The sequence below is a fragment of the Borostomias antarcticus genome (assembly GCF_949987555.1).
Source record: "Borostomias antarcticus genome assembly, chromosome: 23".
Taxonomy (NCBI): Eukaryota; Metazoa; Chordata; class Actinopteri; order Stomiiformes; family Stomiidae; genus Borostomias; species Borostomias antarcticus.
In genome coordinates, this window is record NC_140256.1 from 5,080,794 (window position 1) to 5,105,603 (window position 24,810).

At 46.6% G+C, this 24,810-nt stretch overlaps 2 protein-coding genes across 2 annotated transcripts; both read left to right on the top strand.

Moving 5' to 3' along the window:
• Positions 1-5,820: 5,820 nt before the first annotated feature.
• On the top strand, positions 5,821-8,214 carry znf703 (zinc finger protein 703; the record flags this gene model as incomplete). The annotated part of the gene is made up of 2 exons (XM_084456933.1): positions 5,821-6,078; positions 6,703-8,214. The coding sequence occupies exons 1-2, from the start codon at positions 5,827-5,829 to the stop codon at positions 8,212-8,214; spliced, it is 1,764 nt and encodes a 587-aa protein (XP_084313059.1). The 5' UTR covers positions 5,821-5,826.
• An 8,899-nt stretch (positions 8,215-17,113) lies between these two features.
• Positions 17,114-23,950, top strand: erlin2 (ER lipid raft associated 2). The gene is made up of 12 exons (XM_084457579.1): positions 17,114-17,183; positions 18,789-18,896; positions 19,036-19,117; positions 19,316-19,362; positions 19,475-19,536; positions 19,878-20,003; positions 20,212-20,285; positions 20,928-20,986; positions 21,273-21,364; positions 21,504-21,593; positions 21,951-22,030; positions 22,164-23,950. Exons 2-12 carry the CDS (start codon positions 18,790-18,792, stop codon positions 22,344-22,346), a joined length of 1,002 nt encoding a protein of 333 aa, XP_084313705.1. The 5' UTR covers positions 17,114-17,183; position 18,789; the 3' UTR covers positions 22,347-23,950.
• Positions 23,951-24,810: the final 860 nt, after the last annotated feature.

Below are 24,810 nucleotides of genomic sequence, written 5' to 3' on the forward strand. Positions count from 1 at the left end.
TCAGCAGGGGAGATATTTCATAAGTGTCAGGCTTGGCCCACAGCCCTTAACACACAGCTCCAAATGAGAATGCACGCTTGGATGACAAACGGCCTCATGTGACTTCACTAGGGCACACATGAGCGTACGGGGGGAGATTTGTGATGTATGGAGCTGCTTCACTTTCATGTATTCATCAGTCTCTGAATTACTGTCCAGGCCAAACGGGGTACATCTCCAAAAGGAGATGTGGGAGAATGTTTCATCCACCAACGTATGGCCCATATCTGGAAAACATTTGCTGTTGTTTGCTTTTTCAATCCATATGGCTTGTGAAGTGATAAATGGTTAGTGTGTTTGGGTTTTTCAAATAGGCCTAACTGTGATTCTTGGTACACAATGGACAGCCTAGAATTGCTAAGCATAGACCTGCTGGAGAACCAGATAGGTGTCTGAGGAACACGTTGCAGTCTCAAATAACAATATCACATCAGCACAAGTAAGGATAGTTTACAACTAATTCGTAAAGTTGTGTCAGTCTCAAAATGGATAGGAGGAAACAAAAGCTTGTATTTCTCATGACTGAAATCCATTCCAGGATTTCCATAACGCCGTCGTGACCCGGGTTGGCAAGCGCACGCTGGGAGATTAATGGGGTGGGCGGAGTAGCGCAATAACCGTTTGTTTGATGTGACAAGACTGATAGGCGTTGATTTACTTACACATTGATAGGCTTTTAATTGAGCGGCTCCATCCTTCGTCACATCAAAGCTTCGGTGACCGACAAGGAACCTCTTTCACCCCGGGCTGGGATGATTGGCAGGTAGGCTGCTACTACTGTGCCCAACTTCTCCTTCCTTCATCCACGTCGCTCGTCAACGTCGTTTACCAGCCACAGGAAAGAAACCAAACTGCGGAGCTGATACCTTCCGTCCGAGCTTGAGAAACAGACCTAACTTCTGAAACTGATCCGCTTCTCAAAACCTTTGCCACGCTGACGTGTAGGCTATGAGTGAATACATTCAGCAACATTTGGTCGATAAAATCCCCACTTGCTTACAACGATGGAATGACTCATACATCCTTCCCGACACAATCTGGCCACCACCTAACATCTTATGGACCAGAGAAATGTAGCATAGTCTACATAAACCGTAGTTAATAGGCCTACTGTACCCCAATAATATCGTCAGCACAAAGGTAGACTACACAATGATTCACAATAATAGGTGACATAGCCTATTATTTGTTTTCATTTGCGCTTCAATTATATAATTATCCTATACAGTATTTAACATTGATGGCCTTCGTGCATGGGCAAACTCCTCACATTTCACTATTTGCTTGAACGATAAGACGTCTTAAAGGACGGAATAGAGGATATAATGTGACTGGTCTAAGACACAGAGCCTATGAGTATGAGAGAAGGAAGCAGCAGGGAGTTTAACAAGCGTATGGAATGTGCAGGAGATTTCATTTGCACAGAGCGTTCCTGCATTGGAACCTGTCACGGGGCCTATGAATGCCTCAGTTGTTCACTTTTATCAAATGCCCTCTCCAGACCAATGGAAAAAAACACCTTTTGATGTCAGATGAAATTTCACACAACAATGTAGGACAATCTGATTTGAGGCCGACGTGGTCTGGCAGTCAGTCAGGCTCTTCCATGGTATTCCCCCACCCTCCAACTCTTGATAAGTTCTCCATGTGGAGCACAATAGACTCTTTTGTTTCTTGCAGAGAAAGAATTTGAGATTGCACGTGTATGGGTGTGTAAGTTCTTGTGTACGTCTGTGTCTGCATTTGTACAGGTGTAACAACCACTGTGTTTCTTAGCAGGCTCCCTTTCAGTGGGGGAAAATATAGTGTTGGTCCATTAACGCCTGCAAGTCTGTTATCCAGGTGCAATTATCATGCAGACAGGTAGACGACAGTTAGGCAGAGTGGATAACAGCATTAGGAAGACAGACCGAGCTGACAAAAGAGAGACAATCCCACTAAACTAGAGAGATAAGCTTGTCAGCCACAGCAGTAGTACTGACAGACACAACCAGATATATTATTGTATATGTAAATATCCACTTCTGAGATGGTATCTTGGTGTGTGTGTGTGTGTGTGTGTGTGTGTGTGTGTGTGTGTGTGTGCATGCGTGTGCGCACGTTTGTGTGTGTGTGTGTGTGTGAGAGAGAGAGAGAGAAAGAGAGAGAGCGATAGAAAGAGAGAGAGAGAGATATCAAGACAGTGAAGGAGCAAGAGTGAGACTACATAAAATACAGTAACACTGCTTTTTTAGGATCTTTGAACCAAAGAAATCTTTGTTTCAGCCATTTGTCCTGCATGGAATGTTGCCTGCCAGGCTCCTTTAAGTGCTTGAGTCTTGCCATGTCTGCTACACCCCATGAAACTGTCTTATTTGTCTTTTTCCCCCAACATTTTATTATTGCTGGAGAACACACCAGGCTAGAGCAGAGCCTCACCCTCAGGCCTCCATCTTAATGCCACACACCCCATAAGTCAGTCACAGATAATTAAATTGGAGCTATTTACATTCATTTTCCCCTCCTCTGCTTCTCTGGGTCTTTTATCATTTCTCTCACTGCGCTTGCTTGCAGTATTATACGCAGCCAGTTTCTGGATATGTACTTATACCCAGTCAGAGGTTTCCCCTCACTTGGACCTATACAACTGAACGGGTTGAATAATGTAATAACTCCAACTTGGTCTGGAACATTCGAACATGACTGTGTATCATGTATGAGAGCTAAACACCCCCGATTGTTTGTGACACCGATGTTTTATACTCAACCGCACCAGTTAGACAAATGACCAGACGAGGCAACCATTCACCCAGTGTGGAACCCTCAGCTGCTGCATGTCATAGTTACATATTTACACTCCAGTCAAGGGAAGCAGTGGCCTTTCAGCACGTGAATGAATTAGGCGCTGCCACGGAGGCGTCCATTTCTGGGCCCAGCGGGTCTATAAATCACCGGATCACAGGGGCGTGTGGGGTCCTCCCTGCGGCCAGGCAGCCCCCACTCTGGGGGTTTTGTTTGGCTGGCTGCTGCTCCAGTAAAGACCTATAGGCTTTGATATAGCTATGGAAAGGCAAATGCCTCCAGGGCCGCTGGGGAGTTGCGCTGCTGAGCGGCCTCTTAACGGGAAACCTGCCCCTTAAATATCCACAACAGGAAACAGCCATCAGTCATCAACACGCCAAAACAGCTGTTACCAGCCGACTTCAAGGCGAGACATGAAAGGCGCTGCTCCCCGTTGTTTGAGCCCTCCCTCGTTTCATTCTCTCGCTCTTTGTGCCTTTTTTTCTTGCCCTCCTCCAGGAGGACTCCTTTTAACTCCCCTTTACCCTCCCCACCCACACTGCAACTCATCGCTTCACAACCTCTGACAAGAGTGTGACTAGTTATGAGCATGGCACACATCATGTTTTCGAAAGCTCAAGTTTCACCAACAGAAGACATACTGAAAATAGCCTATTTGAAATCTACTCAAGTCTAGTTATGAATGTGATGTAACTGTTCTGAGTCATCTGTTTATGTATCTTATCCCACAGCAGAGAGGGAATTAAACAAGCACACTTAACCCCCCTGGTCCAATTCACGTGTTGTAGGATTTTTGCAGGTCATCCCAGGGTTAGAGGCAGTGTGTAGATGATAAGTGACGGATGAAGCTTGGTGATGACAAGTCAAAACACTGGGCCTGTTGATTGAGGGAGGAGTGACTTCATCCACCCACACCTTCATCCTGCTCCCTGTCCTCTGCGTTGCTAAGACATGACAGTAGTCATTATAGTGGAGGACTATGCGCTGACAGACAGCTGATAAGCCTTGGCACTGTCATACTGCTCTAAGTCCCATTATTACACATACAGGGATGTGTCCTTATTTTGCTGTGAGCCTCACAATTCCCAGCATTGTGTTGTTTGGGAATGACATGCGGCCAGCTCAGATAATGAGCCTAACCAAACTGGAGTTGATGTGTTTTGTCATAATAGCCTGCAGTACTGTACATGTTATCATATAGAGAGAAATAGCCAAACCTGGCTTTTTTTGATAATTGCACATAGTCATTTCTATTTTCTGTTGTTGTTGACAGGTCCCAGTCGAATAATGTTTCATTAAAGTGTACAGGGGAACATACAGTAAAATGTGTTGTCTGGCCGACTGTATATCTATAACAAGACATGATATGGAAGCGTGTGCCTGATGGTCTGTTTTTAGAAAGAGTATGCCCATTCAAAGAGCAAAGTATGCAGAGCATCAAAGTATATTTCAGCCTGACTATAGGCTACTGTAGCATCTGTCAGGACTAACTTTTGAACAGTCAGACCAATTCATTGTATAATTCAATTAACTGAATTACCTAATTATAGGCTACATTACTGATTCAGACATCAGTAATGTAATATAATCAGTAACATTCCAGAATAGTAGACACCATTCTCATGAACATTGGGCTCTTTAATATGCATTTACAAGTGAAAAAAGACCTCTTCGCCAAACATAAAAATGTTGCCCTGTTGTTATCTGTGGTTTTGTGACTTATACACACACACACACACACACACATATATATATATATATATATATATATATATATATATATATATGTGTGTGTGTGTATATATATATATACGAAAGTATTGGGACACACCAAGTTTGGTGGAGGGGGGATAATGGTCTGGGGTCGTTTTTCTGGGGTTGGCCCAGGCCCCAGTGAAGGGAAATGTTAATGATTCAGCTTACCAAGACATTTTGGACAATTGTACGCTTCTAACTTTGTGGGAACAGTTTGGGGGAAGGCCCTTTTCTGGTCCAGTGTGACTGTGCCCAAGTACACAAAGCAAGGTCCATAAAGGCATGGTTGGGTGAGGTAGGTGTGGAAGAACAGAGTCCTGACCTCAACCCCATCGAACACCTTTGGGATGAACTAGAACGGAGATTGCTAGCTAGCCCCTCTCGTTCAACATCAGTGTCTGACCTCACAAATCCTCTTCTGGATGAATGGGCAAAAATTGCCACAGACACTCCAAAATCCTGTACACCTTCCTAGAAGAGTGGAAGCTGTTATAGCTGCAAAGGGCGGGACCAACTCCATATTAATGCCTATGAATGTAGAATGGGATGTCATAAAAGCCCCTGTAGATGAAATGTGTAGGTGGCCCAATACGTTTGTCCATATAGTAGCCTATACATGTATGTCCATAGAGTAGGCCTACATTGTAACGAATTTCCACTCAGCCAGAGAGCAGTAAAGGAGAAATTGGTAAGCCGCGCCCCTAAGGATAGCGCCGCCCCCCTCATTAGGAATGCGCACTCTCGCGATTGGACGGCGGCTTCTTGCTTTGAAATTCCTCCTCCTCAGATCTTTAGTGTGTGAAATGAGCGTGGTGGTGACTGTTGTGTAAAGAGAGAGAGAGGGACAGCGGAGAAGACTAGCGCACGGAACAGACGGGCGTATTCTCTGCGGGGATATTTTTCACACTTGTCTTTATTTTTGGGGTCTTGGTCCGGTGATAACTGACAACTAATGATCTTACTCGTCGATTTCTCTTTTGAACACTGGGTCAAGGAACTAATCATTACATCAAAGGACAGAGGGGTATTTGGAAGCAACGAGGATCGGTTCAAGGAACGATGACATTTGAGATAAATGCTCTTTTGAGATAACTTGCTCCAATCCGTAGGACGCCTACTGCCGCTGGATTTATATAAATCGGTACTTATTGTTTGTTCCTTTGTTTATTTAATAGTTTGTTGATAAATGAATTTCGACTCTCACCCACTGGCTCTCTGCCCTCGCCCGAACTCTGCGCCGCCCCGATCCAGATGAACGATTTCCCCGGTGGATCTGAAGTGCATTTACGCAGTCAGTCTCTTGAGCGCACGGTCAACTACAGTGACAGTTCACTCCAAGAAGGAACGAAAGGACAATTCGTTCGCTTTCCGTCTCCCTCGGATCCAATACGCCAGGCTAAAAGGCTGCCAATACGGATTTTAAAAATGATGACGGCACATAGCAGCCACTTGCTTCACCCGGAATATCTCCAACCCTTGACGTCCGCACCAGTCAGCATTGAGGTAAGAGAAGCACATCTTTCTAAACTGAGCGAGTTGTACAGCACCTGTTATACAGGAGGCTACGCCATTTACTATGAGATTACCTGAATTTAATATCAAATCGCACATCAAATTACGCGCACCAGTGGCTATAAATGCGTCGTTAATAATGCGTTACACCGTGTTAGTTCCTCAAGTTTTCCAACATGGTGGTGCGTATAGGTTAGAGTTTGGCCATTTTCTTTAATTTTCCGATGTTGATGATAAACGATACGATAGATTAGGCTACATTCCTTCTCTTCGGCGATTCAGATACTTTTCTTTGAAGGATATGTCCATTTCCCCCCAAGATTAAGAAAAGGGATACACTCAGCTACGTATGCTAGTAGCTCCTCCTCAGCTATGCAGTGTGCTGTGGCCTTATGACTAATCAGAATCAGTTTTATTGCCAGGTACTTTTTACACATACTAGGAATTTGTTCTGGGCTGGTGCATAAAACTGATGATTTCACGAAATATTGCACTTAAACATCCTGTGATTTTAATGAATCTGTCGCAAATATAAAGCTGATACTCAGTTTTCAAACCCTTGGAGGACTAGCAGCGAACACTGTATTCACCTTGTCCCTCTGTCTCCCTTCCTAGCTGGATGCTAAGAAGAGTCCTCTGGCCCTGCTGGCCCAGACCTGCTCCCAGATAGGCAAGCCAGACCCCCCCTCCTCCTCCAAGTCGGGCTCACACAGCTCAAGCTTGCCTGATAAGGAGCCCTCCGGCCGTTCCTCCAGCTCAGGCCTCAAGACCGGTGACCAGCACCAGGACGACAAGTCTAGCTTCAAGCCTTACTCCAAGATCGGAGGAGAGTGCCGCAAGGATGGCCTAGTGTCAAAGAGCTCCTCAGATAAGAACGGCTTCAGGGTGCCCAACGGGGGCTCCGGAGGGAGCGGCTCCTGCCCGTCGTACCCGCCGCACGCCGGCTCCCCCATCTCCAGCTCCCCTCCCCTGCACAGCCAGAGTCAGTCCCACAGACAGAGCCAGTCCCCCTCCACACAGCCCACTCCCCACCCCCAGGCCCTGCACACGGACAGCAAGTCTGCGGGCTCGGACCAGGGCGGCTCGGACAGCAACAGCAGCAGCGGCGGCGCCACGGGGAAGAAAGACTCGGAGCACGGCAAGGCCGGCCTGGACGGGGCCCAGCTCGCCAACTCCAGCCACATGCGGGCCAGCGCTAACTCCAGCAATGCTAGCTCGGCTAGCAGCCCGCGGCCGGACAGCAAGCCCGACCCCCAGTCCGCCCAGCCCGGCCTCGGCTCCGGACATATCGCTCCCGTTTCTCCCTTCAAACCAGGACACTCCGTCTTCACGCTACCCCCCGCTGCCATGGGCTACCATGGCTCCATAGTGGGGGCCTACGCTGGCTACCCCTCTCAGTTCGTTCCAGGGCTGGATCATACCAAGTCGAGCCTGGGGGGGTTGGGGATTCCAGGGAAACACCCCAGTTCCAGTCCTCTCACGGGGGCCTCGCCTCCATCCATCATGCAGGGGCTTTGCAGGGACCCGTACTGTTTGACCTACCCCAACGCTCACCACCTTGGGGGCAGCAACTGCAACACCTGTGTCCACGACCCCTCCTCCGGCCTCAAGTCAGGTTACCCGCTGGTCTACCCCTCGCACCCCCTCCACTCCCTCCACCCCAGTACTCTGTCATCCACCCCCACCCTGTCCCACCCTCTCTACACCTACGGTTTCATGCTGCACAACGAGCCCCCGGCGCACGCCTGTAACTGGGTGTCGGTCGGCGGCCCGTGCGACAAGCGCTTCGCTTCGTCCGAGGAGCTGCTGGCCCATCTGCGTACTCACACGGCCCTCCCGGGCATGATGGACAGTAAGCTCCTGTCGGCCTACCCCTCGGTCTCCTCCGCCACCTCCTGCCACCTCCACCTGCCCCCGCCCAACAGCCCGGGGTCCCTGGCCAGCTCCTTCTCCCTGAGGGGCTCCCCCGGCCTGGGCCTGGCTCGCTACCACCCCTACACCAAGGCCCACCTCCCCGGAGCCCCAGGGCTGCCCATGCACTCCCTGCCCACCTCCTCCCCCTACTACTCCCCCTACGCGCTCTACAGCCAGAGACTAGGCTCCGCCTCTGCCCTCGGCTACCAGTGATGCCCGAGCACGGAGACTTGTGAGCAGGTGTCAAGCTGGGAACCTCAGATATGCACAGTTGGATGGATCAGGCCCCCTCTGGAGGGGTCCTTACCAGCACGGGTCGCCCCTGCCTGTCAGGAATAGCACCTGTTGGCCAGGATACCGAATGGCAGTCCCATGGCCAGAGTGGTGGTGGTTAGTCAGCAGCATGAGCCCAGAGACAATGGTGTGAAGGAGCCTTTGAAAAGAAGCTTGAATTTGATGGGAATTGTGGGATTAGATTGGTTTGGATTTGAGTTTTTTTTTTTCTCTCTCTCTCTCTCTCTCTCTCTCTCTCTCTCTCTCTCTCTCCCTTTCTCTTTCTCTCTTCTTCTCAACCCCCAGGACTGAAAGTGTGTATTTATTTTTTACTTGAGCGCTTGGCATTCAACTTGGGGGAAGGTTCAAATTAATTGTTAATAAGTATTCTAATTGAAAAGAATGATTTTAATTATAGTATTATAATGCATATCATACACTCTCTAAATAAAGTTTTGCACCATGGCAAAGATGGACTTGGAGGTTTTTTTCTGTGGACACTTTTGTTCTTTTCTTTTCATCTCTGCTGTTTTTTCCTCTGCTGTTAAGACTAATGGAATACCGCATGTCCTGACCATGAGCGTTTTCTTGAACAATGCCATTTATTTTCTATTTGTACATATGCAAAGATGTAATATTTTTTCAAGCATTATCAGGTCAGCAAGTTGCAGTTGCTGACTGAAATTGAAAGAGAAGATTAACTGGCAAAATGAGCTCTTAGTGGTGGCAGTGCTGTCCATCCCACAGGGAAAGGTCTTATTTTGTCTAATAAATGATACTTGATTGAATCTAAAGTTGTTTTGTTTTATTGGAGGTTTATATAGTGCTGAATGCTGTATCATCATGCAGTGATATAAGCTTGTAAGCGAAATCTCACTCGCTGCATCTACCAGAGTGTTTCGAATAGTTCTCTGCTAGTGGCTATGTGTAATACTTCATAGCTCATATCAGTTGACAGGGTCTTGGAGGGTCCTGGGTAGCGCAGGCTAGGTCACGGTAAGCCAGTTAGCTTCTCTCTGCGGACTAGTATCCTTCCTGCCTCATCCCATTTCCCCTCACTACTGTTGTTGTTGCTTGCAGCTCTTAATTGCTGATGCTTGTTTGTTGGTCTGAAATAGCCACCTCAGCAGTGTGGAGGGCCGTCTCGCGCTGGCCGCTGGGTCACTGGGACCTCTTTAATGACCTGGGGGAGGCCGAAGCCTGGCCTGGCCTAGCACCCCTCTCCGTCTGACGGATTGCCTTGGAACACAAAGGCCAGAGCTGACAATGGGAGGCTGTTAATAGAGAAATATTCATCAAAGCTCTGACAGCTCCCTAAGGGGCCTCTGTAGAACTACTGACGCAGAGGCTTCCAACGAGCGTTTGGGGAAGATTTTAGTCGGCTAATGCTACATTGTAGTTTATCTTAGGTCAGCTCTCTCTGCTTATAGATAGATAGATAGATAGATATATATTGTTAATATACAGGTATATACTGTTTCAGCCTTTGTAAAAGCTAGCCACATCCAATCGTTACAGTGCTTGAGCTTGGTAATGGTTTATTTTTTCCAGTCCACTTGGCTGACAGTGAGTAGGAGGCACAGAGTGAAGAGGGCTGGTCTCTGGGGCGGCTACTGACCCCGACTCCCAGACTCCTCTCTGCTCTCCTGCTTCATTAGCACTCCAGACAGGGGAGAGGCGAGCACAGGTGTCACTTGACAGGACCATTAACAAAATAGATGACCCTCCCAAACCGCGGCCAGCCCTGCCGGACCAGCAAGGTCATGGCGCCCTGCTCGCCTCCACAGGCGTCTCATCGGGAGGCGAGGCCTTATTTTTCTTCCTCAGAAACAACGCCTTCATCTCTGGGACTTTGAGATCTGTAGACCTGCAGATAGATATTCCCTACATGCTCTACTTGACCAGGTTTGGTCTGAGGTAAGAGGACAAATAACAATTATATTTTCAATGATAATATATTAGTTATAAGAGAGGGACACTAATTGGGTCATATCCTGGTTTATGTTGCCCCCTATGGGTACATAGATGAAGTACAGACGAAATGTGTTGAAATGTGGGTGAGATCCATTGGACTACTGTCTGTCTCTCAATTCCATTTTATACATAACTGTTTATTTTGGCCTCTGCTTACTTGTATGTGGAATTGAAGTGTTATGTTGGCCCTAGTCTTCAAGAAACTGTAGTCAAACAGCAAGCCGGCATAAGCATGCAGCCTATCAACAGGACCGGCATCAGAGGTCAGCCAGGGGGTAAAACTTTCAATCTTGTCCAGAGGGAGGAATTAATTCCGCTGTCGCCCATTTGGACTCGTTCATCAAATGCCTCACTATTCTTTCCGTCCCCACACTCATCAATCTCATCACCCCATCTATCTCTCTCCCCTCTCACTGTTCCAGCTGAGTCAACACCCAGACACTCCATATCTGTCGCCTCTGCTCACTGGGGCGGGGGGAGGGGGTGGTGATGGTGGCAAAATGGGAGCAGTCATTTCACACACCCCATCGTTGTCCACACCTGGGAGGTGGATCTTTAATGTGTCTGTCCCCTCTGTCCTTTCCTTGAGTTGAGGACAGGAGTGTGTGTGTGTGTGTGTGTGTGTGTGTGTGTGTGTGTGTGTGTGTGTGTGTGTGTGTGTGTGTGTGTGTGTGTCTCTGTGTCTCTGTGTGTCAGTGCTGGGAGCGGCATGGCGCGTCACTGTGGGGTCCTGGGCAGACAGCCGACAGCCCCTGTGATTAATGACGACAGGGTGTGGAGCTGCTCCTCAATTAGACGCCAGGTCCACACACTGCTTCACGGCGCTGACAGCTAGGACACGGAGAGGGAGAGGGGATGGCAGGGCTTCCTCTCTCTCTCTCTCACACACACACACACACACACACACAGTCAAACCCAAATAGAACATGCACTCCTACTCCATGACTACCACCTCTATGTGCTGCAGCAGCAGGACACAATACAGAGGTCTCTCCAACTGGCCACAGCCCCAGTAAAGCAGCCCAGATGGTGAAACACATCCTTCATCGGGGCCGTTAAGCAATCACACAACTCCTGCTTTATTTCTGCACATAAACACGACGACTGCTCTTTCCACATGCCTCATTTAAACTCCTCTCTCATTCATAACCACATTTGCGCAGTGCCGTCAAACAGCTGGATGAAAACCATTCCCCTCGTCTTTCGGCACAAACTTCGAACTGCCCTTGTTGTGAGCTTCTCCGGGTTGTCATGCGTACTATGCCGTTAATAGACATACACCCAGGAACCGCGGTGGAGAAGTGAACATCGCAATTATGGCGCACCACTAATAACGCACGTACCGCTATTCCAGCTGGATTCCATTTGTTTGCGCGCTAGGAGAGCGCGGCCGGGATGTCACGGGCACGGTGCTCACAGACGAACGTGCCTTGGCGAGGAATGAGTGGCGGCTCTGTTACTTGCCATCCGTGCCCTGGTTGACAACAAGGTTTTTCCTCCACTTCGGGAGGGCCTGTGGTCATAATGTACTCACTCCGTTTTTATGGGCTTCTCTCTGCTGTCTCTCCAGAACGTACACCCAAAACCAAAGGAACTTTTGGACATGAATCACAGGCCTCTCCGTCAAGTGCAACATGGCCGAGTGTATAGTCCTAAGTGCTAGAATCTGGTTGAAATTGTCATATCATGTGTACCATGTGAGCTGTGTGTACTCCGTCATTCTTAAAAGACCATACCTAATAAAAACACTATTTGAATTATTCAGACATTAGGCAATGAATAAATTCATTGATAGACTGTACAATTATGCTGCCAGTCCAGTGTTGTGTATCTAGTTCACTCGTCGGTAGAGTGTGTATTCAAGGGTTTGCATTGTCTTCTCTCAACTGTTCAAACAGAGACATAATTCCAGATGTCAACACATTGTCACTATTCCCCTTCCTCCTCCCATCCCTCCCACATTCATTCTCTCTCTCCCTCTCTCTCTCTCTCTCTCTCACACACACACACACACAAACACACATACACATCCATACTCTCATAGCTCACATCTCCCCTATGCAATGACAGCTCTGTGAGCCAGCCTCTCTGGACACAGTTGGTCCAAACTGACACTGTGGCCTGATTCCATCACAGTTGCTTTAATGAGCTGCTTTGAGTTCTTGCATTGAGCATTTAGCTAGCGGAGAGATTGTCGTTGTTGCAACTCTTGCCTTAAACCATTTGAGATGTGTGTGTTTAGCATTGCATACTCACGCACGTGTGTGTGTGCATTATAATGTAGCAGGACTGTGAGTGTGTGCTCACATACACACGTTTACATTAAGAGAGTCCTTGCGGTTGATTGAGTGAGGGTGAAAAAAAAAACTTTTTTTTTCCACAGGAGCCATGATTATTTTTACTTTTTTGGAGCCCTCCTTTTAGAAGCCGAGAAACCCCTCCCTCACCCGGCCCCTCCCCTCCTCAGTAGTAAGTTAACCCAGCTGTCTGTGATGTTGCTTCGGGCGGAAAAAAAGGGGAGGGGACAGGAGGGGAGGGCCAGTAGAGGCGGGAGGGGAAACAGAGCTGATTATCCAAATACAGTCATTAAAGGGGAAATGTGTTTTTCAAACTGTCAAGATGATTAATGGGGGAGAGCAAATCCTCACAAATGCTCTTGTTTAGTCTAACTGGCAGACACGATCCTGCCCATTGATTTATGGCAGGCCTGGTGTGTGAGGCCATAGTGAGGTTAGGGTGTGTGGAGGGAGTGGGTGTGGAGGGGGGGGAGCACGGTGGTGGAGGGAGAGAGGGAAGCTAGGAGGAAGGAAAGGGGGATTTGTGGTGAAGGAGCTGCGCAGGACACAGGAGGTAGAGAGTTAGCGAGCAGTCGGGGGGGGGGGGGGGAGTAAACAACAAACTTTTGCCCCGGGTTTCAGAAAGTAGGGGGAAGTTTTCCATCGTTGATTTGATATTGTGGAGCGGTATATCTTCAATGTGGTGATTTATGTCACTGTCTCATCAATCAATAAATCTATAAATCAAGCAACCTGTCAAGTAGTCCTTTTGCATTCAGCACATAAACTTCCCAACATCGCGCAACAACTACAACCACTTCAAAAGAGAAATAAACAACATTCTAAAAGATCCCAAATGAGTAAGATCCCATTTAGAATGCCTGTATATTTTAAGACTATCCCTTGACTGAGTGTATTTTAAAGCAGCCATTATAATGAAATACATCAAAGAAAGCTATTATCTCATCCTGATTCACCATAAGGGAGGTCCCAGTTGACTGTTCCGAGTCAAGTCTTCTCTGAGCCGGGCCAGATGGATGGCTAGCAGCTGTTAGCCCCCCAGCCCCTTCCTTAATGTATCAGGACTATCTCTCTGCAATTTCCTCATTCTTCCTCTGGCCTTTCCAAGACTTCAGTGATCCTTTCCCACACCCCCACAGCAGTGTACGTACACTGTGCCTCTATGTATCCCAAGTATACTCAAGCACATTCACAGAACCATTTACCCGCGCACACACACACACACACACACACACACTGAGCCCTCTCATAAATCCTAACATGAAGTAAGAGCAGGCGGACACCCATGAGGAAGACGTTAAATGGAGATTTCTGCAACGAGGGGAAGATTAATGTAGTGCAGGAGAGAAGGAGAGCACTTGTGTAACTCTGGACTGGGACCACTCCAGGGCCCCTGGGCTGCTGCACAGAGCAGAGGATGACGTCCAAATCTCCAGAAACACAAACAGAATTGATAATAAATTACACCGGGAAGGAAGAGGAGAGGGAGAGCACAAACCAATATCGGAGTCCAAAGCCTGAAATGAATATCTTGACTTATGTGCTTCCTCCCTAAGTTTGTGTCAGGTGTCTTGCTGATTTATCCCACAGAGAAGGAGAAGGAAGACTGGTGATGGGAGATGGGAGGCTGGGAGAGATAGGAGGAGGAGGAGGAGGAGGAGAAGGAAGACTGATGAAAGGAGATGGGAGGCTGGGAGAGAGAGGAGGAGAAGGAGGAGGAGGAGGAGGAGAAGGAAGACTGATGAAGGGAGATGGGAGGCTGGGAGAGAGGAGGAGGAGGAGGAAGACTGATGAAGGGAGATTGGAGGCTGGGAGAGAGAGGAGGAGGAGGAGGAGAAGGGCATGGAAATGCGGGCTAGTATTTGGGGTGATGCAGGGATGAAGGGTAGCATAGCAGCTGTGTGAGAGTGTAGAGTTTAGCCTAGCTATTGCTAGTGTGCAGCCTAGTGTGTGTGTGTGTGTGTGTGTGTGTGTGTGTGTGTGTGTGTGTGTGTGTGTGTGTGTGTGTGTGTGTGCGTGCGCGCGCATGTGTGTTTGGTTGAGCTCGGCCCAGCTGTGAGCTCAGAATGCCCCTGGCCTCCTCGTCTGAGTGTGTCAGAGCTCTGTGATTAATGACCCACAGGCCTTGTTCCTCCTGCTTCCTTCCTCTCCAGCCATGTCACACACACCGTCACGCGTCACCCTAATGGACGGAGGCAGACTGACACTGGAGCAACCCCCACTAGGCCTCAGCAATGGATTGAGTATTACCAGTCACTGCATGTAAACACACAAACACACACACACACACACGCATCACATCTCTGGAGGAAATACAGACATTTCCAAACCCTGTTTATCTGACAACCCTGTTCGGGTATAGGCACTATAAAAAGTGCTGCTGTTGGCATGTCTGTAAGTGAAAAAGTGTGTGTGTGTGTGTGTGTGTGTGTGTGTGTGTGTGTGTGTGTGTGTGTGTGTGTGTGTGTGTGTGTGTGTGTGTGTGTGTGTGTGTGTGTGTGTGTGTGTGTGTGTGTGTCAGACTGTCTGTAGATGCACTGCTATGCGGTATGCGAGTATGTGAGAGGGACAGGCAGAGAGCAGGGCTTGCATGTGTGCTGGTTCCCAGCCTGTCAGAAGCCTGTCAGCCAGTGATTTATGGTTGCGAGACTCGGAGCAGTCTTCGCTGCCAGTTCAGTATTGTTACAACTGACAGCTAATGAGGCTAGACGTGCTTTCAAGCACAGCACTTAACAGAGGCCTCCATCTTCACGAGTCATGGGCTCCTTTTCCTCCTCTCCCTCGCTCCCATTTATTTCTTCTTCTGGGGTGGCAGTGAAGGCTTGCAGCCACGAGAGCCCAGGGGCAGAGAGAATAAAGCAGGCAGACAGAGACATAGAGAAAAGAAACTCAAACAGGTCTACTCCTCTTCCTCATGCATGCTATTAAGGCAGAGGTTGAGAACTCAAATGGAAGGATAAAGTGAACGGCAGTAGATATTTATACACACACACACACAGAAAAAAAAACGTTTCTCTCTTGGATTGTAATTTCTAGGCTTAGACTACACAGGGCTCAATTGGCCCCTCTAAGGTAAATGGAAAAGCATTTTCCTAAATCCAAGACTATGTGGATTATATCTAACTATAGTGTGTTGTGGAGGCGCTGGGAACATCTAAAGAGAGTGTAGCCTACCTGAACTAAGGACTCGCTGCTGTGGTCGAGGCTACCTTCAACACCCTCGCACTGTGGACCTCGTTCTATAATCACTACCAGAGTCCCTGGCAGCAGCGTCGCTGCCCCCCCCCCCCCCCCCACCTCCCTCCCTCCCCGGCCCCTGGTTTCTTGTCAGTCGTGATTAATGGCACTAGGGCCCCGGTGCGGCTTACGTTGCCAGTTCCAGCGATGTTCCCTTGATACTTAATGAACTCTGACAAACTTCTTTTCCCTTGCGCTGTTGTTCCTTTTTCCCCTTCTCTTTAAAATGCACAGCACAGATGTGCCACTGCGGCACCTAGGGGCTGGTGCTGGCCTTTCATACTTCTCAAGCCACCGACCGAGGACGAGGTTTCAAAAATAAAACGTTTTCAGCCATCTGTGTCATGTGCGCCAGGCAGGTTCTTAAAGGCTCGTTACAGGTAGGCCTCTGTCAAAAGAGCCTTGGGTCAACTCTTCTAAGTCTCATGAATAGTTATCTTCAGTAATGCCTAGGCAACATATTCTCTAGTGCTTTAGAAAAACCATCCATATACAGCACTCTCAAAAGATCTTCACTGGAGCTTTGCTTTAAAATAAAGTTCAAAGTAGTTTAGTTCAACAGGCATATGCATCCGGGAATACCACTTACTAAATATGATTTTCCCTTTATTTAAATTCTGTGTTGAACAGTCATAGTTCTATAGCTACAACTTGATACAACTTCATACAATAGTGACGTGATGTCAGTGTACACATTCTCACAGAGGTTATGCATAGCACAGTCTTTTGTCACCCTCTGCTGGTAGCAATGAATATTCTCTCATAAAGCGTAACAGCACGACCCGCTATTGACGCAAAAAGTGTGGCGCGTAGGGGTCACTGCTGAGTGGCAGCGGCAGTGGGATGGAGACCAAGGGGAGGCACTTATACGCCATACAGAGCAGGGTGGGTGTCGAGAGACACAAGGGGGGCAATCGTAGGGAGGAGGTGGTGCTGGCCAGGATGCGTATAGGCCACTGCAACTTGAATGGGACATTGCATATAATTGGGAAGTGTCCCAGTGGTCTTTGTGATGTGTGGTTGGTGCCGGAAACTGTTGACCATCCATGTTCTTGTTCATTGCGAGAAGTATCTTTCTCTAAGGTTGGCTATGATGGAGGGTGTGGACGGTTCTAGGATGGGTGGGTCAGGGTTGAAGGGATTTTTTGGGTGTGGTGGTGGACAAGGCGAGAAATATCAGATCCGCTTAGTCACGACAGGGCTGATGGGAAGAATCTGAGTGACCGACTGTATGGACATTGTAGGAGCCCGGTAGCTCCACTAGAGGGCGGTAATGCTACATATTGGATGCGAGCCGTCGTTCAACCCCAGTGAAGAAGAAGAAGAAGAATGCGGAAGTAAATCTCAACGCAGGTGTTAGTTTATTTCTCCGTGTATGAAACACTTGGATTAATAATACAGGTAATGCCACGACAGTTTTAACATGTATCGTTGGTTTTAACCAACTGTCGAGCATCTATAATGGCAATGTGAGTGATATAACTGTGGTTGCAGCACGTCTAGCGAGCACCGTAAAATAAGTGACCCTCGTGTTTGCAGCAGCAGTAACTAACGTTACCTAGCTAGCTAGCTTCAAGGAGTCCCTTGTAAATACTGTCTGTTGTGTTGTTGTTAGCTAGTTGATCGCCATTATAATGATAGATAGCTTTATCACCATTATATTGAGTATCTATCTACAGACGTTTCACTCAATTAACTATACAGCTAACGTCAAATAGCTAGCTAGCTACTACAAGTGAAGGACCTTATGCAAACCCTTGTGCAAGGTCCACGTACGGTGCGACCTTGGCTTGCTGTCAGATTTTGGCCTGTTTATGGTGCGTTCGTTTCTAACTGGGAGGTGGCAATTTGCGACTTGCTACTAGGAATGATTAAATAAAACACAGCATGAACTCGCACTTCCTCGTCGCAAATTCGGATATGTTTCTCAGCCCCCAGTTGCTCGAATGCACTAGATATAACTAGGTAACTGTGATATAATGGTATATAGATATAACTAGGTAACTGTGATATAATGGTATATAGCTCGAATGCACACAGGTCGGAGGAAGGTATTTTGCCACTTGCGACTTGCCACCTCCGACCACAAACGAACGCACCATTACTACAGGTGCGTGTCATATGGTGTGTTCGTTTGTGGTCGGAGGTGGCAAGTCGCAAGTGGCAAAATACCTTCCTCCGACCTGTGTGCATTCGAGCTATATACCATTATATCACAGTTACCTAGTTATATCTAGTGCATTCGAGCAACTGGGGGCTGAGAAACATATCCGAATTTGCGACGAGGAAGTGCGAGTTCATGAGGTGTTTTATTTAATAATTCCTAGTAGCAAGTCGCAATTTGCCACCTCCCAGTTATAAACGAACGCACCAATAGTAGGATAGTTTTGTAGGCTATACCCAGAAGCCACTTGGTGTCATCTAGGCCTATTGGTCTGGCAGAAACGTCGTTTCTATCAGAATCTGATTTATTTTGGCCAGTAGGTTTTCACACATACAAGGAATTTGCTTTGTACTGTTGGTACATAATACATTGACAACAAACAGACAAGGTGCAAGGACAAGACAGGACAGTGCAAAATACAATGGCGCAAAATGCAATAGCGAGGAGGCAAATACAATAATGATCCTATGTGCGATACAGTCCTACAATACTATGAGGGTGTTGACAGGTAAGATGCGTGTATAGTTTATTTCATGCCTGCTCCAATCCTCTTATGTTACAAGATCAGCCCCTGGCTTCTGCTAAGCTCTCCTGAGTAGGTTAGCATGCAAGCAACGTACCAACGCAAGCAAGGTATCAACTAACGTATCTGTCACTACTATGTGATGGCCAGTACAATGAAAGTCCGAGAGTGAAGCCGAATAATTTGCTGTGAAAGACATACACTGTAGCTCCTCTCCCTTTGACAGTTTTTGACATGAACACACGTCATGACCTAACTGATGCATTCAAAGTGTTTCTCATTAGCCCAGTTGTCAATCATTTTGTTCTCCTCTGCCCAGGATGGCACAGTGGGGTGCCATTGCCTCAATCATCTTGGCCATTGGAGGTGCAGCTCTCTTCTCATCCGTACATAAGATAGACGAGGGACACACTGGAGTTTATTACAGGTAACTTAGCCTATTGTGCATTCATAGGGATTAACTTACTGGGGAGTACTTGATTCCCTTCTTGCACTCCTGAGTGTGCCAGATGACACACCTAACATACTTGTGTGTGTGTGTTTGTCTGTCTGTTTTTGTGTCACAGGGGAGGAGCTCTCCTGACCACCACCAGCAGTCCTGGCTTCCACCTCATGCTTCCTTTCATAACCAGCTTTAAGTCTGTTCAGGTGAGAGTGAGACCCCCCAGGTACCTCGGTGCAGGTGCGAGATCTTGACATACCTCTCGCTTTTATCATGTAGTTTTACTCAATTTTAATATTCTATTCTTATTCCATAGAGATACTATATTTTAATCTCTATGGCTGAGACACCCTAATTACCTGTGTGTAATTGATGTTCACGGTTTTCCTCCTTTTGCCTTGTAGACCACATTGCAAACAGATGAAGTGAAAAATGTACCATGTGGCACAAGGTAGGGTTGATGTTTGGATTGAAAATGTCACTTTTTTCCTCCACTAATGTCGTCTTTGAGGTCCCCAGGCATGGTTGGGCTTTTGGGCCTTAATATTGTTTTCTATATCCAGTGGTGGAGTGATGATCTACTTTGACCGAATAGAAGTGGTCAACTTCCTCGTACCGTCAGCAGGTATACACACACACCCCTCACTTGATGGATGCAATGGATATGTGACTAGCATTTATCACGTCTTGTCCATGTATGAGTTGAATCACTCTTAGCTCATAAACCCTGTTACATTGAATGTTGATTCAACTGATGTATTTAACATCAACTAAGAATATCAAAATGGTCAATCAAATCACTTGCTCTCGTGGTGCTATGTACCTGTAGACATCTTAATACACTGGTGAAAAGAGTGGTTTGTTTTATTTTGACAGATGTATTTAGTGTGGTGTCAGGACTGCTGAGAAGCTGTGTGTTCTACAGCTCTTCATAACCTATCTGAGCTTGTCATTTCTGCTGGGCAGTGTACGATATTGTGAAGAACTTCACAGCAGACTACGACAAGGCGCTGATCTTCAACAAGGTCCATCACGAGCTCAACCAGTTCTGCAGTGTGCACTCTCTACAGGAGGTCTACATTGGCCTGTTTGGTAAGTAAACATCTCACTGTATTCTCAGTTTGTGTTTTCATCGTCAAGTCCCTTTCGCCCTCTCTCTTTTCCTCTCCCCCTCCCTTTCCCCCTTTCAACTCTCTTTCTGTTATTCTGTTTCTCTCCCCTCTCTGTCTCCCCCTTGCCCCCCCTTGCCCTCTCTCTGTTCTCTCTCTTACTACCTCCCTCTCTTTCTCTCCCATCTTAGATCAAATTGATGAGAATCTGAAGTTGACTCTACAGGAGGATCTGACCAACATGGCTCCTGGTCTCATCATTCAGGTAGGTGTGCCAGAGATGAGTTGGAGTTGTAGCTAACTAAATAACCCAGAAGGAAGCGCCATGGAAGATGGATTACAGTGGTAGTAGTACAGGAAGTAGGACTGGACTTCACGGAGGTCCCATATTGTAGCGGGTTGACCGGGCTGCAAATAAGGTCTCATGGATCGTGAAGTCCGAAACCGAAACTAAGTACAAGGCAATAAACAAATCCACCTAATGACATCTGGCGCTCGAGCTTTCTGGCTATAAAAGGAGTGAGAGAAGTTTCTGCCTGTCCTCACCCCAAGACCTTTCTCATTCCTTTAATGCCCCCGAGGACGTCCACAGGACCTTCTTCTCATAAACCTTCTGGAAGGCTCTTTTCTTTTCTTTTCTAGCCAGGATTTTGTAGCCTATGAGAGTATCAAATCAAACTTTATTTGTATAGCGCATTTCATACACAGAGGCAACACAATGCGCTTTGAGTACACTGTTAGTCTGTGCACACAGGGGCTTTTTTTGTTGCCGTTTATTGGGTGGTTTACTGTTGGTGAAAAACCTGATGAGTTGAGTTGAACGGTAACAGGAGATGAGTTTATAATGCAACCCAGTCCTGTACCCTCCCTCCCTCTCTAGTGGTGGTTAATGGTAATCTGTCCGTAGGCGGTCCGCGTGACGAAGCCCAACATCCCAGAGAGCATTCGCAGGAACTACGAGCTCATGTGAGTGCTGACAAACGTTCCCAGGCACATGTTTATTTTTCGAACTCGAGCACTCCAAGTGCTAGGAGCAAAACTACTGTTTTATGTTTGAGTCCATCTGGACGTGTGAAGTCAGGGAGCGTTGGTACGTCATTATTAAAACATGCTGTTTGAGGCATGCCAAACACTCATGTTATATGCTGTGTGAGACTAATGAGTGTTAACCAGCTGTGTGTGTGTGTGTGTGTGTGTGTGTGTGTGTGTGTGTGTGTGCGTGTGTGCGTGTGTGCGTGTGTGTGTGATGTAGGGAGAGCGAGAAGACAAAGCTGCTCATTTCTGCGCAGACTCAGAAAGTCGTGGAGAAAGAGGCGGAAACAGAACGGAAGAGAGCTGTGATTGGTGAGTGAAACTATGAAAAGTTTAAAGACCTGGTTTGGTTTAAGAGTCATTTTTATCAAGGGAAACGTGTTGTTTTCAACTAGACAGACAGTTCCATAAGTGTGGGGTTGACGTTCGTCTTCCTGCCCTCTCTCCACAGAGGCAGAGAAAGTGGCCCAGGTGGCTGAGATCAAGTTCTCCCAGAAAGTCATGGAGAAGGAAACGGAGAAGAGGATCTCCGAAATCGAAGGCGAGTACGCCCGCGGAACGAGTGGCAGAAGCCAGAACCGTTTCACCATAGTTCCTTCTCTACACTTTCCCAAATATTGCTTTAGAGTCTTCAAAGGGCTTCCTACTTGAGTGCGGGTGAGAACATTTGCGGTGGATTACATGCTGGTCTAGATGAGCCTCCAAGGACATCCCACTCAACCCGGCCCTCTTCTCGCCCCCACCATCTGTTTACATTTCTGAGAGTCCGAGGCCACTCATGATCTTGTCGACCCCTTTTTTGATTGAATGTCTTTCTCTTGGGTTTTATTGCCCTGCCGGTTCTGTCTACCGCCTCTCTGACTCTTTAAGTCTGTGACCTTTGCCCCCGGATGTACAGACGGCGCATTCCTGGCCAGAATGAGAGCCAAGGCTGATGCGGAGTTCTACACGGCCCAGAGATTAGCTGAGGCCAATAAGGTGAGAGAGCACATGCACGCGCGCACGGACGCACGCACGCACACACACGCACGCACACACACGCGCGCACACACACACACACACACACACAGAGCCAACTCAGTTACCCATCGTCAATACTGTTCTCCTCCAGGCAAAGCTAACACCAGAGTACCTGCAGCTGATGAAGTTCAAGGCCATCGCAGCCAACAGTAAGATCTACTTTGGGAGCGAGATCCCCCAAATGTTCGTGGACTCTGGGCCTGGAGGAGTCTCCTCCATTAAGCGCACTGCTGCCATGGACGTGCTGGCTGAGCAGGTCCTGGACCTTGACTAGAGGAGGAGCAGAGAGCGGATGGACCTCCATGGCTGGAGAGCTGGAGAAGCACACCCAAGGTCAGGCACACCAACCACAAGGCAAGGTGACCAAAGGAGTCCCCTTGGTCCTGGAAGCTGGGCTGACAGCTGCGCTGAGGAGAACCATGGGATAGTGAATGTGATAGTGTAGTGTGGTTTCTGTAGGCTGCAACATTTTTGTTGGTTTTGTGTGAGGGTTGTTTTATGTTTGTTTTTGTTTGTTTGTTTTTTTGCACAAGGAACATTTACATATTGCATTTTAAAGGAAGAATTAATGGTGTGTGATGTATATATTGTGTTATAGTAATTTGATGATGCAGCAATTGTCTGCATCATCAGGGCCTTTCTTTAAAAAAAAAAAAAAAAAAATTAGAACTGCCCCTCATCTGACACACAGCCCATAAGTATAAGAGACGTGTATTGAGAGTTACATGATTATTTATCAACTTAAGAAGGATCACGATTCTACATTGTTCTAGCAACAAAATCCCATTTTATTAGTAATTGGTCATCTTCTACCTGATAAATAACCAGATACTTATGACCTTTCAACATATCTTTCATCCTAGCCAACAGAATATATTGATATACAGTCTTTGGTGAACACATTGGTGTACAAAACTGATGGTGACAGCTTATTGGTCCATAGTACAGTTTCATTTCATATAATGGTCTTCTCAATGAGTGGGAACATTGTCCCGTGCTGAAAGAGAGAACTACCCTCTGTTATTAGCATGGTGCGGGGTTCAAACTTAATACTCCCTTAACTCTTAACGCTGAACTGAATAACATAACCCCATTATTCTGAACTGAATAGCACCGACTTCATATGGGAAGGGTCTGAATGGCTTTGGTCATACAAGGAACATTGTACGTACACATATAATGTAAACTGGACACAAATCTGTTCCACAGATGGACAATCAAGGACCAAACTGACGGCTCTATGTTAAAACGTCTTCTCATGTAGTTATCGCTGTATTACTCTACATGTTCATGTCTTTCATGACAGACCAGTTCCATGGTCTTATGGTAACGCATGCTGCTGACTGAGATAGTGGACCAAAAGTGGTGCCTGTTTAATTTCCAAAGAAACCTCTGCTTTATTGCATCACATGGCTTAAAGTTAGTGTCTGTTCTGTTTTTCTAATGTACTAAATATATTGTATTTCTATGTACCCCGCAAATTACCCCCTTAAACTACAGATCACATGTTTTATTCATTGTAGGTTTGACTTTTAAATTGCATTTGCTCTTTAAATCATTAATTTGTAGCCTACTTTTCACAAATCCTTAATTTTGTGTGTCAATCGTTTTAGTGGCACTTGTGATGCGTAGTTTGTAATCTTGGAGCTTTTCTCTAAATGTAACAGCACTGATTTGTCCCATAGCTGAGTCTGAATCTTGTTAGTCTGTGTGTGACTACTCATATACAGGACACTGTTTCTATTAGAATCACTCAGGTTGACGTGACTGATGACTTGAACGGGAACTATTTTTGCACTCTCACTTAAATTGTGAATGCGCTATCAACATTTTGTCATTTACTGTAGCCTATAATAAAGTGAGTTTCTTTTTTCATTCTATTGGTGTTATATTGCTAAGTAACTTCATTGAATTGTTAAACATGTTGAAAGTTCTAGGTTGTGATATGAGTACTAAATGTGATGATAACCTAGCAACATTTACAGTAGATGTATGCCGCCAAAACGTTGAGTGCCCCAAAAGTTCGAGGTACCCCACCACTGTGATGCGCAATGAGTGTGAAATGGCTACGATGAGACAGTGAAGAAGAAGTAGTAGTGGCCCTCATTTACTAAGTGATCGCACAAAAGAAAACTGGGAGGACGCTCATTTCTGCGCCAATTTTCATTCATCCCTAACAATTAACGGAGTTTATTAATAGGTTTAATTAAGAGGTTTTTGGTGTAGGAGTAATTTAGTGTTTATTTTGAGCCTACTTAGATGGTATACTTATTAGTCTTAAAATGAAAGTGAAATGTATCTTAAATCAATCAATGTACTGGTGACATTAGCAATCAAAATTCACAAATGAAAAGCAAAGTCAATTTTATTTGTATAGCACATGTTCATACAAGCAAATGTAGCACACAGTGCTTTACAGAAAAAATAAAAACATTTTATTAGTTGGCATGAAGAAAATAAAACAGGACGGAACATATACTGTATGGTAAAAGATGATGAATAGAAAATAAACAGTAAAAAATAAGAATAGAATTAAAATTTAGTAAAACTACATGATAAAACCGAGAGGTATATCAAGATCTCGCTTAAAGGTTCCCACAGTTTCAGCCATTAGGTTTTCTGGCAGGGTATTCCAAAGGCGTAAAAACTGAGAGTCTGTTTCCCCATGGCTCTTGGTCATGGCTCTGGGAATAGTTAAATGTTCCAGTGCCAGAGGACCTCAGAGACCTACTTGGTGT